Source organism: Maniola jurtina, chromosome 3 (genome assembly GCF_905333055.1).
Source record: "Maniola jurtina chromosome 3, ilManJurt1.1, whole genome shotgun sequence".
Classification (NCBI taxonomy): Eukaryota; Metazoa; Arthropoda; class Insecta; order Lepidoptera; family Nymphalidae; genus Maniola; species Maniola jurtina.
In genome coordinates, this window is record NC_060031.1 from 6846826 (window position 1) to 6862132 (window position 15307).

Genomic DNA, 15307 nt, shown 5'->3' on the forward strand with positions numbered 1-15307 from the left:
ATTAAAAATCAGACTGATAAATTATTTTCACTATTTTAGACTACAGGCCCATGTTTAAAAATGGGTGGGTCATATGAACCACCAGGTGACGTATACAGGACGATATAAGAGCATAAAATAATAAGTTTCAGCACTATGCCGTCACTTGTAAGCTGTCCAACAGAGTGCTGGTGAGAATTGAAAAGTGCAGGTAGAGTGAGTACATTTTGGTCATATATTTTTGTACGGCATTTTTACCATCGATAGATCCATGAAAAATAATAAGAAAGCGCGCAGTGCCGTAAAAAAATGGTGCGCCACAAAGTCAGTAAATGTTTTGATTTTCTGACAATTTCCGGGGTAAATTTGGTCATTTAATTCTGTACGGCACTAGTTTCATACTGTTTCAATACAGCCTCTAATCCATTATTCCGCAACGCCGTACAAAAATCATGCGACAAGGGGAAAAAATTGAGGGTAGCAACCCCCTCTCTTTCCGTGGTCCGGGGGGTGATTTGAAACAACATAAAATTAATTTATTTTGAAAGTGTTTTATGCATAGATAATATTTTTTTACATGCCGTACATTTTCGTTGGTCCAAAGGTTTGTAGGGGATGTGGATATTATATACACACCTGTTCACTTCAGTTAGACGGCATAGTGATTTTATCATATTATCAATTGTTCTCTTCAAAAATATGTTAATGCCGTACAGTATCAGATGGCCATAAAGTACTACCCTTAAAATGGTAGCGTCATTTTCATAAGCCTAAAAGATATGGTCTGCATTAAAATGTACGGCATAATTTTTTCCTAATTTATTTATCTTAATACTATTTAAAACAAGGGAAAAGCGTAGAAAATTGCTATATTTTATTAATCTATGAATATTTAAACTTTTGCAATAATTTGAAAAATTTCAGTTTTTGTATTTATCTATAATTTTTTTTAGAACAGTTTCTTTTGAACGGCAATACTATATAACAATAGTATTTTACACTATCATGTTAAAAAAAAAGTTGCCGTACACAGTCAAATGATTTTACAGCTTTAAAAATTAAGTATACCATGAAATTAAGATAATTATTGATACACATTCAAATGAACACTAATTTTTTTACGGCATTATTTTTAATAGTACTTTTGAGTGCTAGATAATGTTTTGGAACCAAAGCCGTACTTTCTCAAATCACCCCCCGGACCACGGAAAGAGAGGGGGTTGCTACCCTCAATTTTTTCCCCTTGTCGCATGATTTTTGTACGGCGTTGCGGAATAATGGATTAGAGGCTGTATTGAAACAGTATGAAACTAGTGCCGTACAGAATTAAATGACCAAATTTACCCCGGAAATTGTCAGAAAATCAAAACATTTACTGACTTTGTGGCACACCATTTTTTTACGGCACTGCGCGCTTTCTTATTATTTTTCATGGATCTATCGATGGTAAAAATGCCGTACAAAAATATATGACCAAAATGTACTCACTCTACCTGCACTTTTCAATTCTCACCAGCACTCTGTTGGACAGCTTACAAGTGACGGCATAGTGCTGAAACTTATTATTTTATGCTCTTATATCGTCCTGTATACGTCACCTGGTGGTTCATATGACCCACCCATTTTTAAACATGGGCCTGTAGTCTATTTGATTTTGCCGATAATCATTCTTTTTTTCTATGTCATAATAATAATATATTTAGGGTCACATTAATACACAATTACAAGATCAAAACATTTACTATTTAGTGTACATTTGTAACAGACACGAAATATTTCGTCATAACTGAGTGCATCTACTCTTTTGACTGTACTTTAAGCGACTCTACCACATTAATTTACTATTCCCGCCCTCCGATCTCCACATAAGTAACTATAAATTATATAACGTCATAACAATATTTACAAAGCCTAAAAAACTAACTTACAAGTAAATGCAATGTACATTTTCAATAAATTAATAATAGTGTCTACATATTAATATATTATACAAGCGCTAGATTTCATAATATGATATGACTTTTTTATTTATAAAGTCGACTGCGTCAAATCAATCTTAGCAGTCGTTTATCACAATATTACATTAATTAGCCTTTCTTTTAAACCAATTATTAGTAATATGGTTACAAATATCAACAAGATCATCATTCTGTATTGTTTGAACACGAATTGTTTTTGTAGGCCAAACGCTAAATAGTGTACTTATATAACATCTAAACTAAAGTCATGACACCAGTTTTTATACGGTGGTATAAAATAAGGAACGTAAAAAAGTAATATATTAACAATCTGGCTTATTAATTGTTATAACTGTAATATATTCTTGAGCAAATTATTTAGCCCATAGTTAATTATTTTAATATTTGACTAGTTCTGTCTTATGCTATGTAGGTAATTACTAAACTATTAAATCAGTAGTAACCCTAAACACTGGCATGTTGCAGTCTTAATATCTATAAACAATTTCTGATATTAAAAGGACAAAACAAAAAATGGACGATACGAACATAATAAATAGCAGTCCACTAATAAAATAATAAATAATTAGTTATTAAGAATATTAGTATTAGGTACTAGCTCAAATTGTACATTTCGCTTGCGATGTAGATAATATTGGCTAAGCTAAGACATAATATATAAGTGAGGTAGCGTTTTTACTGTCTCTAGTGGAAAATATTTACAGATCTAGGACAAAAATGCAAAGTTAATAATTTATACTTTGGTATTGGAATAATATAACGTGGCGAAGACTAAAATGACTTGTACATAGAAAGGTAGATTTATCGCTCTGATGACGTTTTAAAAGACTGTGTTATAGAAGTTTGCCTTAATTTACATGTAAAACCAATGGGTATTAATTTGTTATCTACAATATTTTATTCATTGACATGTGAGTATTAATTAACTACATGCACACTGTTAACAATAATTATAATCAGTTACTCAAGTGTGTGCACTTTGTTGATGACTAGATTAAATACGTTTAACGTTAAAATAGGTATAAAAGTTACATCGTTTGTATTATTTTTTCGATCACTGCAAGGATCCACTTTTGGACACATATTGTTTGAGGATAATACTTTGACTCCTAACAACTCTACTCGTACGCTTCGCTCAAATGCTCCAACAGAAAGGTCAGTCGCCTTTTCATGAAAGTGTTTTTGTGAGCAATCGAGTCGCAGAGCACTTGCGTCGGTGCGACCTCGTTACAGTCGTCTACGTTCTCGTATATGTGCGAGTCGTAGGCGGAGCGTTTGTCGTTGTGAGCGTCAACAGTACTATCCCCGAGCCCGGCCCCGGCTGAATCAGGGGGCGCATTGAATACGTCGATTGGAGGAGCTTTGGTGATATGCTGATATTTAAACGTAGACAATATCTGCCGGATCTTTGCAATGATCTGCTCTACTCAGGCGTTCGATTCCTGCGAAAAATTTGAAAATAGACATCAGTCAGATTTTTGCAGCAATTTCTATATGGAATGTAGTGAGATTCTATTTAATCTAAATGCTAGTGGGAAGATATAGCTTGCTAACTTTCTACGTGATGATAAATCAATGAATGGTTCAATCGGAAAAGTGATCAGTGTAAAGAGGCCTATGAATAAAATTGCTGCTGTAAGGAGAAACCGATCAAACACGACAGGAACTCATAGGTACCTTAACTATAGATCTATAATACTGTACGGCTCGTTATTTTGTATAATCGTACAAAACGCATTCATATAAAAAACTATGCTAAGTTTCATATTAAATGCATCAAAATTCAGGCTCTATCATTCATAAGAGAGTACATCGAACATCGAAATACGAGAAGGGATATGAGAGAAGGTCGCGCCGTGCCCGGTGCTCGAGTATCGATGCAAGCGACACAGCAACGTCTACACTAGAAGCATGGTGGGACGGTGTGGCGATTTATACCTTGAGGTTGTGGAAATAGTGCATGATTTGATCGTAGTCCATGTGCAGGTCGTCAATTCCGAGCGCCTCGGGCGCGTCGGCGCGCGGCGCGGCGTCTGCGCGCGAGTACATGGGGTTGCCCACGATCGTGGCGCGCTTCACCTCCGGCGAGCTGCCTCCTGGTTGCAAAACACATTCTCATTTGCGTTACAGTGGTTTCAGATTAGCGGTTTTTGCGTGTGTGAGCTCCTTTTTGGACGCGCACCTTTTGTAACATGCGAATCTTATACGCATACCCGTAATTTTATTATAAGATCGTGCTCGTGCGAGCTGCAAAAGACGCCGATCCATGTTTTACTCACTGGTTCAAGCGAATAAACGACCTTGTCATGTCAGGATGACTTTTATTATTGATCTTCATGCTAATCTCTATCCCTAGTACTTCGAGAGCGAAGTATTTATCAGTATGGCCGTGTCGTCAAGATAATTTTCATGTCTATAATTATTATGATAATTTTGGCCCAATCATAAACTAGGAGTCTGAAATAAATATTTGTTGTAATATTTAAAACGGAATCGTGCACGCGGCGCGCATATGCCAAATCGAGGAGAAAAACGAGTCTGAAACCACCCTTACAACTAAGCTAATTGTTACATTTTACTACAATAAACTTAAAATAGATTTGGATTGGAAAATATATTATATGAGATATTTTATACTCACTAGTAAGTATTAAGAAACTTTACCCAATCAGACCTTTCCTAAGAAACCTCAATATTATGTAATCCCATCGCTGGCATTTCAAGATTTTTTCAAGATTATGGGCGTACAATATAAAAAAACATAGTAAGAGATTGGTACCTTTGGTTTGGGTAGTTGGCTCGACGAAATCACCTTTAGCATTGTTGGATTCCTTGTTCTTATTCTTATGTCGCATTTGTACTTCTGGTAATCCTGTAGCAACAGATACGTTTTTTGTGGAATTAATAGGTAAGTAACCATAAGAAATTATAATTCTGGGAGTAAAATTGAATTTATCGTTGGTTTTAACGGACTAAGTCCTCTTAGGTCTAACCTAAAAAGTTTTATGAAATGTTTCTTACCAATTCCTGAATCGTGCATGTAGTCAGGGCTCTCCGGTTTTACAAAAGTTCGGCGCGAGTCGTCAGTTCCTCTGTTGAGGCCAACGATTTCTCTGTAGTCTTTCTTTTCCATAATAAGTGGGGCGTCATTGTCAAATTCAAATAGGCGGGCACAGTCGTCTTTATTGGTAAGCTTTTCAACAGGGTTATCATCAAATTCGTCTCGTAATTGTAGGGGGTATGAGTCGCGTTTGTATTGATCCATAATTTCGCGGCTTGACATGTACGGTGATTCGGCTTTGTTCAAATCAATAATTCTGAAAAAAAAATACGTATCCTTTTATTACATAGGTATCTTTCATTGATCAGTAATGATTGCATGTATTATGGAAGTTAAATATTACCGGTCGGGGCGTCGGCCATTTTCCGGAGATCGTTTGGATTCATGTTCGCGATCGTGTTTCTTATGGTGATTCCGGGAATGACTTCGTCTAGTAGGAGGCATGACGGTGTCTGGCAAAATCTGTGCAAGAAGTGAACGTTAACGAAGACCCAATAATATTCAATAAAAAATGTAGGTATATACTAGTTAGTAGGTTGTATTTACTTTGGTGGTATTTCGAGGCGGCACAGGGACTTGAGGTTGTGGCGTTGAAGAGTTCCTATGGGGAGGAACGGGGGGTCGGTAGTCGTCCTCGTTGCTTGTATCCATCCTGAAGTAGCAAAAGAGACGAATAAAAATAAAATGCTAATCACATTACCCACACCTAAGCTGTATCACAATGTTCGAATGGCTGTTGTGAGAGATGCAACTAATGATGACAATGATAATCTTACTGCCAATGACCGTCTCCGGAGTTTTGCCGGTTGTGCCTTGCTGGCTTCTTGCAATACGTAGTCGAGTCGATGACCCGTTCCCGTTTCTCGTTCTGCGAGGGTAGCTCGATGGAGTTGGGGTTGTCGAAGCTGGTCACCATGACGTTCCCGTTCTCCCGGATGGCGTCGTCCGGATCGACGTAGTTGTAGTTGAGCGGGTTGGCGGTGATCCTCATCTCTTGGTTGTTGTTGGCCTTGTCGGCTGGCGGTTGTGTCGAGTTCCTGTTGGCGGGATGACGGCTTCCACTTCTTTCGATAGTCGCTCGACCTGAAAAGAATATAGGTGATATCATTAAGTACTGAATTTACTAAAAAAATATAGATTTCGGAATACTTAATGAAAACGAACCAATGGTAAATAAGCTTGAAGTACTAATTATTTTCCATTGAAGGTTAGCGACTATGATCTTTCTAAGCTGCCGCATGCAGCCGCTAGGCCACAGCCGACATAGATCGAGCGTTATCGTATAAGCTTCAGCAGATTTTTATATCATTCTTCGCAGACTTACCCAGCCACACCCAATCGTGCGCATTAGTGGTGGACTCTCTAGGAGGCTTGTCTCTCGCAAGGCCGAGCGTGGTGCCCACGAGGCCGGCCACCTGCAGCCGCCCGCCCTCAGCTACAGCCGGCATGGACCGAGCGTTGCCGTTGTTGGCCTCAGCGTTTGCGGGTTTCAGCCGGTATGCGTACACTACGCACGACACTACGAATACCTGTAACGGCAGGGATAAATGTTGTTAAATAATTACAATAAAGTTATATAGGTATAAGTAATTACATATATTATTAAAATATCACATAAGTATTTTTCTATATTTAAATGGGTAGAGGTTAAAAAGCTATTATATTTGAAAATGTTTTGAGCCTTTAATTTCTAAAATGATAATTGTTCTAATTTAAAAACTAAATGAACTTACCACAATAGCCAAACAGAATGCCCCAAGTAGAACGAACATGCCTAAAAATAAAAAAATAAATCAGGTCTAATGGTATGACAAAAATAAGTACTTTAAATAAAATAAAAAAAACAGGTATATTCTGTACTGACCAATTTCAACTTTTGACATATTGTTCTGTGGAGAATGTCTTGAATGTAACGCAGAGTTGCTTCTGAATATAGAACCATACTGTTGTGCTTGCACTGTTGGCTCGTGATTGTTTTCGTCTTTGAAGGGAGAAAAACCTGAAAATAGAATGAAAGTAGGTATTTTAGGTTCTTATAGTTCGGTTTTACTATCGGGATTCGGCAAAATATGACTCTTGATATCGCGAATGGTGTGACCGCTGTCAATCGTATGACGTATCGCTTACCCGAAATAATGTAGTTCGATGTTGCAAATGGTATTCTTACTGGATTATTCTTATAATCTTGGTACTGCAGCCGTACATTATTGTTAAGGGTTTATTGTTACAGGAAAATTAAAATCAAATGTATTTCTTAAGCAGACCCTGGTTAAATTTAGGAAACGCTTAAGGGAGAAGAAGAGGATGAACAGCTCTATTTTAAAATGGTTTACCTTTAAGTACGTCGCTTAGATCAGACATGCCAGTCCTAACTCCTCCTCGGGCCATAATATCGTCATTTTGCGGAGTATCGGGCCGTTGCGGAGTGTCACTGCCACTGAAGTCTACATCAACACTGGCCGCGGCGCTTGCTAGAGCTCCCGGTATGTTCTTTATATTGGCAGGAGTTTTAGCATCGCCTTTGCCAGGCAGTGCCACTCTACGTAGCGGGCCTGATCTACATTGTTCGGGTGTAAGGAGGGTAACTCGGAGAAGCTCGCCGCTACCTGAAATATAGAAAAGAATATTAGATAGAGAAAATTTGGTATTTCATTGATAGCACATGCAAATTGACTACAATACTTAAGTAAAAGCTACAGATATTCATTATGAAAATATCAATTTCTTGTATCTTGGCTTTTTAAGGACATAGTAGTGTTTATCAAACTGCAAATTTTATTACATCTAATCTATAAATAAAAGTTAAAAAAAAATATATTCTTAAATGTGATTAATTTTAAGAATTTATTTATTTATTTTAGAAATCTTTCGCTCAGTTTTAGTAATTCACAAAAAACATAGGAAGACAATGATCACATCAAGTATTATGAATAAAAATGTCTCCTACCGACTTTGTTCTGAGCTGAAAAAACGCTTTGCCCAAAGCCTTAAAAAATTGCGTGCATTCAATGAGAAAACAGAAAACGCGATCGTATCAACGTTTAGTTAATCTATGAGGTAATAAAAGAGACATTAACATACCTTCGCCAACAGCAATAACTCGTGGATGTCGCGAGGCCAACATCGGCGCAAAAGCCACAACTTCAGTATCCAAACTTTCCACCAGCAAGTAATAATCAGACACGGCGACATCACGCAACGCCGTGCGGGTCGTGTCGGAGAATTCTATGTCAATATCGAGTAATCCCTCCTGAAATAACGATCATTTTTATTAGTGAGTCATTTGGCCTAATTCATAAGGTCGGCGTTTGCTCTATGCTATCCTAAAACCTTTACCAATTTCAGGGCCAGCTAAAGGTTACAAGTTCTACTTTTATAGCTAGGATTCAGTAAGGTCGAAACTCGAAACATTGACCTAATTCAAAAAATTCATCGTTATGATTCCCATTGTATAGGATTTGTCAGAATACTTACTTAATTATACGGCTATAGGTAAAAGTAGAAAATACAAATTAAAGTACTATATACTCTCTAATATACCTAGGTACATAACAAGTTATGTACCTAGATATATAAGAGAGAGCGTATATGCGTAATGCGTATAGCAACATAATATATTTCAGCAAATTACGACCGAGGGCATGAGGGCATTGGCAGCCATGGCATTTTCGGAACGATCTCATGCTTTGTAATGCTCCATATAATTCCAAGCGTGATTCTTTATGACTGTCTGCAGACATAAAGTCTAATCTTTACGCTTACCCTTAGCTCAGCCTCATAATAATTAAAGTAAGTATAGGTAGTTAAGTATATGTAACTTAATTTAGACGAAATATGACATCTAGTTTCGTAGGAGGCTTTCTTACTCCTAGGAGGCTACTTTTATCCCGAAATAATCAAAGAATTCCCACGGGATTTTAAACAAACCGTGTACCTAATCTACGCGGAAAAAGTCGCGGACATCATCTAATAATCTAAATAAGGAAAAGGTGACTGGCTGACTGATCTATCAACGCATAGCTCAAACTTCTAGTTGGATCGGGCCATTTGGCACGCGAGTAGCAATTATTGCATCGCTTTCCGCTAAGAAAGGTTTTTGAAAATTTCATCCCTCAAGGATAAAAGGGCATAAAATGTTTGTAGTACACGATGACATAAGCTAGTTATAACATATTCGTGTCTGATGTTCGTCTCAGTCGCCACTTCTAATTAAACTTAAACTTCTAATTAATCAATTTACGAGGTGTTATTTCAGATTCGAATTTACCTGATATTGTGCCGTCAAGCGCCTAGTCACTGTGGTTTCGGATACGTATCCATTTTCGATTGCGGTATCCGGAGAAATATTCAATTGCAATCCAGATATAACTCGTACGAAGAGCCGGGAAATAGACACTTTGTCGTTAACTACGCGCACTTCTCGCAGACCGATCACTCGACCTGCATAAACAATCATCATTTATAATCTTAATATATCTAAATAATTATAATAAAAACAGGTATTTTGTTTGGGGGGAAAAAGAGGTCGCAAACCAACCACCACCACTAAAACCTCAGGAGGCCCAAAAGTCTTTAGAAGATTTTCAGTAACTGAGTAAGTACCTACCTATGTAGTATAAACAACCAAATCTGTGTTATCTAAATCCATGCACACCTATAAAAATACTCCTACCGTATGCCATAGTTTGCGCAATGTTTTTGTAAAGAAGGACTTTCGTTTTACGGCCTAAACTAAAAAAGTAATCAATCTATGCGTAATCTGAATCTCTCGGTAAGTTACTAAGCGACGTTGTTAATGGGCAAAAAATCATACACTTTTGAAAAATAACTATGCTAACAACCTATCGACGGATTATAGATAGAATTGATTATTATCTATTCATTTGGGTCGTTAGAAAAAGAAGAATAGGAGAATATACATATGTACATACATTAATTTAGCTAGGTTTGCGTATTACAGCAAGATTAGTGCCATTAGTGACAAAGGGGAAGCTTACCCGTGATTGGCGACAGAACTTGGACTTCCGTGCGGCCCGTGCTACGGCCCTGCAGCACGCGATCACGTAGAGACGCAATACGCGGGTCGGATACCCGCATTAGAGATAACACAAGCTCGGTAACTTTGAGCCAGGTTCGCCGGGAAACGAAGTATGAGACGCGTCCAGAGTCGTGGTCCTTGGCGAGGAATCTTGCGTATACCTGGATAAAAGAGTAATGAAACTTTAAAGAGCCCTTTTTTAACGCTGGGAAATGCTTTTACGCATCCCCCCTAGAAACAGCGCAGATACCACGATGCTTCCGAGTGGGTATATGGGACTCACGGATGTAGTGTGTAGTGTTACATTTTCAAACTAACGTTAACTGTGAGAGTCAAAATCTCATTTTTTCGTTCCTTTCCTGTCGTTACTAAATTTATTTATTTATTTATTGTATTTACAATATTCTACAACTATTTACATTGTATTCTTAGCGCCCTGAAGTCTTGGCGACTTGTCTGGGCGCTGCACATTCCTCTAAAAATTAACTGTATGGTATCATGTTGTAATGACAGATATACGGACAGTTAACGTTAAGTTAACTGAAGTTAAACCCAAGTTTATGCAGATAAAATGAAGTTCCTATGCAGATAAGAGTTCGAGCAAGTTATATTCGAATTTGTTTGATTTGGAAGTAAGAAGGTCTCGGGGCCATACCTACCAAGAACTTGTGTGCCCGACGAGCATTGCAACTGCATGGGGATTTAGCTATTGTTTTTGCTATTTTTATAGGTTTTAACTACGGCTCCGGAGTTGCACTTTGGTTCCATAATCCATATTTGAAAGCTATCTTGCGACCAACTACTATGATTTAGATTCACAGGATATGTAGGTACCTATCTATGTAGTACTAGGTGAAAAACAGATGAAGCTAGATAATTTAATCATTTTTTCGGAAAACGTTTCGGAAAAAAAAACATGTAGGATGTTTGAACTTCATATAAGAAAAATGAAGATAAATGTCGGAGCGTAAGGAGAACAGTTTCTGTTAGGTATCTAATTGGCATTATTCCAAGAGTAAGGCAGCAGTCGGTACCGTACTTTATTAATTAAAATAGCCTGCTTCCGCAACGAAAACAAAGATTTCATGCAATCATAGAGACACAATAAAATATTCTATAGTGTCTAGCGTAGTTTGTACTGCTAGTTCTTCTTGGGAATTTTAAAAACGGATTCAGCGCTTCTCTGGGCGTAATAACTACGAAATCGGCGTCGTACAAATTTTGATATACCTACCTATCTTCGAAAAAGCTATTTCATTATTGCACTATTGCATTATTTCTGGCAGAAAGGAACTGCTGCTTCAATTCCGAATGCTTCAATGCCGAAAGGTCGGCGGTTTAAACACTACCCGTTGCACTATTGTCGTACGCCACTCCTGGCACAAGCTTTACGCTTAATCGGAGGGGGAGTATTAGTCATGATTAGCATGGCTAATATTCTTTCAAAAAAAAATTACAATCCGAGCTATAGCGGCTTAGATCCGGGGTTATCAGTTCACTCCGGACATATCCCTTTATATTTACGAATAGAGGTGAATCCACAGCCTTTCTGAAAGGACGCTAATGCCGTGACTCAGCATTATACCCTCATATACTCCGTAGTATTCATTCCTTTTGTATCTAGCTATATCATGTATATACCTGTGAAATTCCGCACTTATATTATGTAGGTACCTGCTAAGAAAGCAATCTCTATACAAACCTCAACGTTGCTTTGTTGATATCTCAGCCTGCACGAACGCTGATCCGTTAGGGAGTTGGGGGCATCGGGTCTGGAACCACCCCACCCTCGCGACGACAAAGACCTTCTTAATCTGTCTTTGGAGTTCGCTTCGTCTGATACTTTCCAGCCTTCAGAAATAATAGATATAGGTCAATATAAAAAGTGAGGTTGAGGAATACGAAACATTCTGCACATTGCGCAACAAAAGACGAGGCTGAATGGCAAAGTATTAAGCTGAATGAGCTGCATATTCTTTTTGTTTGCGAGTTTTTAATTAGTGATTAGCGTCTGTTATTGACTAAATCTTGTCCTTCATGTAACTAAGGTGTAAACCAGAGCTTTAGTTAGTTTATTTATGCGCAGGTAAAGCGGAGTTTATAATGATCTGAGAAGCAGCCCTCTAACAAACATGCACCCCTCTTATTAACCCTGAGTTGAACCATTTTTAACCCCCGACCCAAAAAGAGGGGTGTTATAAGTTTGACGTGTGTATCTGTGTATCTGTGTGTCTGTGTATCTGTGTATCTGTGTATCTGTCTGTGGCATCGTAGCGCCTAAACGAATGAACCGATTTTAATTTAGTTTTTTTTGTTTGAAAGATGGCTTGATCGAGAGTGTTCTTAGCTATAATCTAAAAAAATTGGTTCAGCCGTTTAAGAGTTATCAGCTCTTTTCTAGTTTTCTTGTAGAAAAGAAGGTTAGATAACCGTTAGGTTCATAATATTATGTCAATAGACAAATGTCAAGCTGTCAAGATGGACGTTGCCTAAATACATAATTATTTATTTGAAAATGATGTTTTGGAAAACTCAAATACTTTGGATCGTCGGGGGTGTTATAAATTTTTAATTTAGACTTGTATGCTTGTTGATATTACACAGATATTCTTACTTAAATCAAATAATGGGATTATTAATAAAGATTTCACATGTCTTATTAAAACGACGACGTCATCAAACTCTTATTAAAAAAAAGACACCTAATACCTAGGTATTCCAACAAAAGTAATCGCATCTTCAGGAAGGATCTGATTACTTTAAACCATGTTTGGATTCAAACAGCCTATGCGATATAATTACCCGATCCTCTTTCATTAAGAGGGGTTAATGTCTTCAAAGTTAATAGAAGGTTTCCTGTTTAAAGCATTAGCAAGAATTACGCGTATCGAGTGTCAACTTGTAATTGAAGGAGACATGCGTTTAAAGGTCGTAATATGTAACGAGAAAATCAATGAAATACACGTAAGTAATATTACATTTACCATAGGAATAACAAGTTTATGATTTATACTTATGAAATTGAATTGTCTGTCTGTGTTTAGATACTTACCTAGCTAATTAGGTATATGCAACTTATCAAAATTCCAACACCGGTTTTTGTTTCTCTTGAATATTCGATCTTCGGAACAACCGTAACCGATTTTGACAGGTCTCAAACAAGCAGATCTAGATAGAGTGATTGATCTAATCTAGAAATAATATGTGCTAGTGAGTGAAGTATTAACTCAAATAAAATTATGACAGACTGGTCGGGATGTGGTTGAATGAGACAAGTTAGTTGGTACCATTTACAGGTACTTAGGTACCGTTACGTACCTACCTTCCAGGCTACGAGTTTAAAAATCGATAAATATTTATAAACTAAGATACGATCGTATACCTTTGATTTGCGACAGGCGGTTGTCATCAACGTCGATCTCGAGCGGGTACTCCGGCATCCATACCGTGAACCGCGCCAAGCCGGTGTAAGTGCCGTACTTGACTATCACCGACGCGTTTGAAGAGCCGCGGATTTCCGACCCGTCAACGTAAACTGAACTGCACGATGATGATACCTGTGTGTAAAACAACCGTATAAGATAAGAGGGCTTTATGAGTGAAGCCACGCGATGCGTTATCGTACCCGGTAAACAACTTGAGCATTGACGCGATTAGCTGGCCAATGGCGGGTGCTCGCGATTGGTTGATCAGTCTGTGCGAGAGCACGCGATGGGTCAATACGTCGACTTTCGCTTCCTGGATTCGCCAACTTTCTCCCACTTCGCTGCTTCAGGTCCAAGTTGTTTGCCTGACCCTATACGACGTTGTGCAGCGCCGCACCGCACGCGCAACGGATTTGGGACCAGAGAGATGAGACGGGAAGAGATGGTGTGTAACAACACCATACTTTTTTCCGGCGCGGCAACGCAGTGCCCATGTGGCACCCACTACTCAAATCCACAGCGTCCAAACCAAACGCACCGGCAACGCATCGTGTGGCCTCAGTCTTAGACGAGAGTCAAAGATCAAGAGGCCCTTTGTTATTTATCAAAGTATTCAAGTGCACCCCATGAGAAGGATTTATGAGGGTTCTTTGGAAAGATAAATGATCAAAGGTTATTGGATATTGGATTTTAACACTGCTGGATGAAATTGAACTAAATCAGTCAAACTCGACGGGACCGTAGAGTTACTTAATCTACCTGAAGTTTTCAAATCACGATGCTATATAAAATGTCCATATAAAATGACCTTCCACGTCATTGTCACTTAGCTCATCATAACATATTTTGAACTTGAAAAGTTACACTTGGAAGCCTCCAACTGCACGCGCGACGTGCTTGTATTTGTAATAGGAATCGGAATTTAATTTAAGCAACTGGACCATCAGAGTAATTCTGCCAGGAAAATCTGAGATTGTTGCTTGATAGCTGTTTATGTTTATTGTAATTTTTATAGCAGGTAATAGGGACAGGAATTACTGTCATTACGTAAACAGTGCCCCGGAAAGGTTTATTTTATGCAAAATACCCGCCTTTAATTTGTAATAACGACGGAAGCTTTCGTTGCGTAATAGAGTAGGTATCCACCACGATCGCGGTTTGGTCTAACAAATCCCCTGGGCCGCTCTGTCTCTCCCTAACGGTTCCTAAAAACCTTTTCCGTAAAAGGACTTCTTTAATCCTGAATAATACATCCAAATATGGTGGATTTAAGGATTAACCATTAGTCTTAAATAACCTTTGATTTGGTCTAAAAATAATGCGGTAGTAGAGAATAATAATGGCAGTTCAAATAAATTCATTCAATTTATCTAGATATTATGGTTAAAAAAAAAGATTCCGACGAATTGAGAACCTCCTCCTTTTTTGGAAGTCGGATAAAAATGGTCTTGTCGTACACTTTTTGACTGGAAGAAGTTAGGAATCCGAACTAAATACATGAAATCATCAACAAGATAAAATTCAAACCGGACTGTTCAGTCTACGGCATAACCCTTCCTATTTTGGCTTTGTCGTAGTCGGGTGAAAATTAGGGATCCGGCAGGATTCGATCTTTGCATCTCTCTCGTACCTACTTATCGCGACCGGACTCTGGAGCGCCTTTGACGGTCAAAGTTTGACCGCCATGCCACGGTTTACTTATCCGCATTGCCCAAATTTCAAATACCTACCTATATATCTATAAAACAGTCTAAACTACACATTACAGTTATTTAAACTACTTACTTAAAAATGATTTAGGTTAGCTTACATTGCATAGATTAAA

At 38.0% G+C, this 15307-nt stretch overlaps 1 protein-coding gene across 1 annotated transcript in view; it reads right to left on the reverse strand.

Moving 5' to 3' along the window:
• Positions 1 to 3233: 3233 nt before the first annotated feature.
• The window catches only part of LOC123880460 (transmembrane protein 132E), a 119130-nt gene continuing 107056 nt past the window's right edge, over positions 3234 to 15307 (reverse strand). The window contains exons 6-21 of the mRNA XM_045928590.1: positions 13440 to 13614; positions 11760 to 11908; positions 10017 to 10218; positions 9287 to 9459; positions 8101 to 8269; positions 7353 to 7625; positions 6884 to 7018; positions 6753 to 6793; positions 6344 to 6548; positions 5796 to 6102; positions 5566 to 5671; positions 5363 to 5481; positions 4980 to 5275; positions 4738 to 4830; positions 3897 to 4054; positions 3234 to 3400 (exon numbers count right to left, since the gene is read on the reverse strand). Coding sequence (XP_045784546.1) covers positions 3386 to 3400; positions 3897 to 4054; positions 4738 to 4830; positions 4980 to 5275; positions 5363 to 5481; positions 5566 to 5671; positions 5796 to 6102; positions 6344 to 6548; positions 6753 to 6793; positions 6884 to 7018; positions 7353 to 7625; positions 8101 to 8269; positions 9287 to 9459; positions 10017 to 10218; positions 11760 to 11908; positions 13440 to 13614 — 2616 coding nt within the window. The 3' untranslated portion in view covers positions 3234 to 3385. The remainder of the gene's footprint in view (positions 3401 to 3896; positions 4055 to 4737; positions 4831 to 4979; positions 5276 to 5362; positions 5482 to 5565; positions 5672 to 5795; positions 6103 to 6343; positions 6549 to 6752; positions 6794 to 6883; positions 7019 to 7352; positions 7626 to 8100; positions 8270 to 9286; positions 9460 to 10016; positions 10219 to 11759; positions 11909 to 13439; positions 13615 to 15307) is intronic.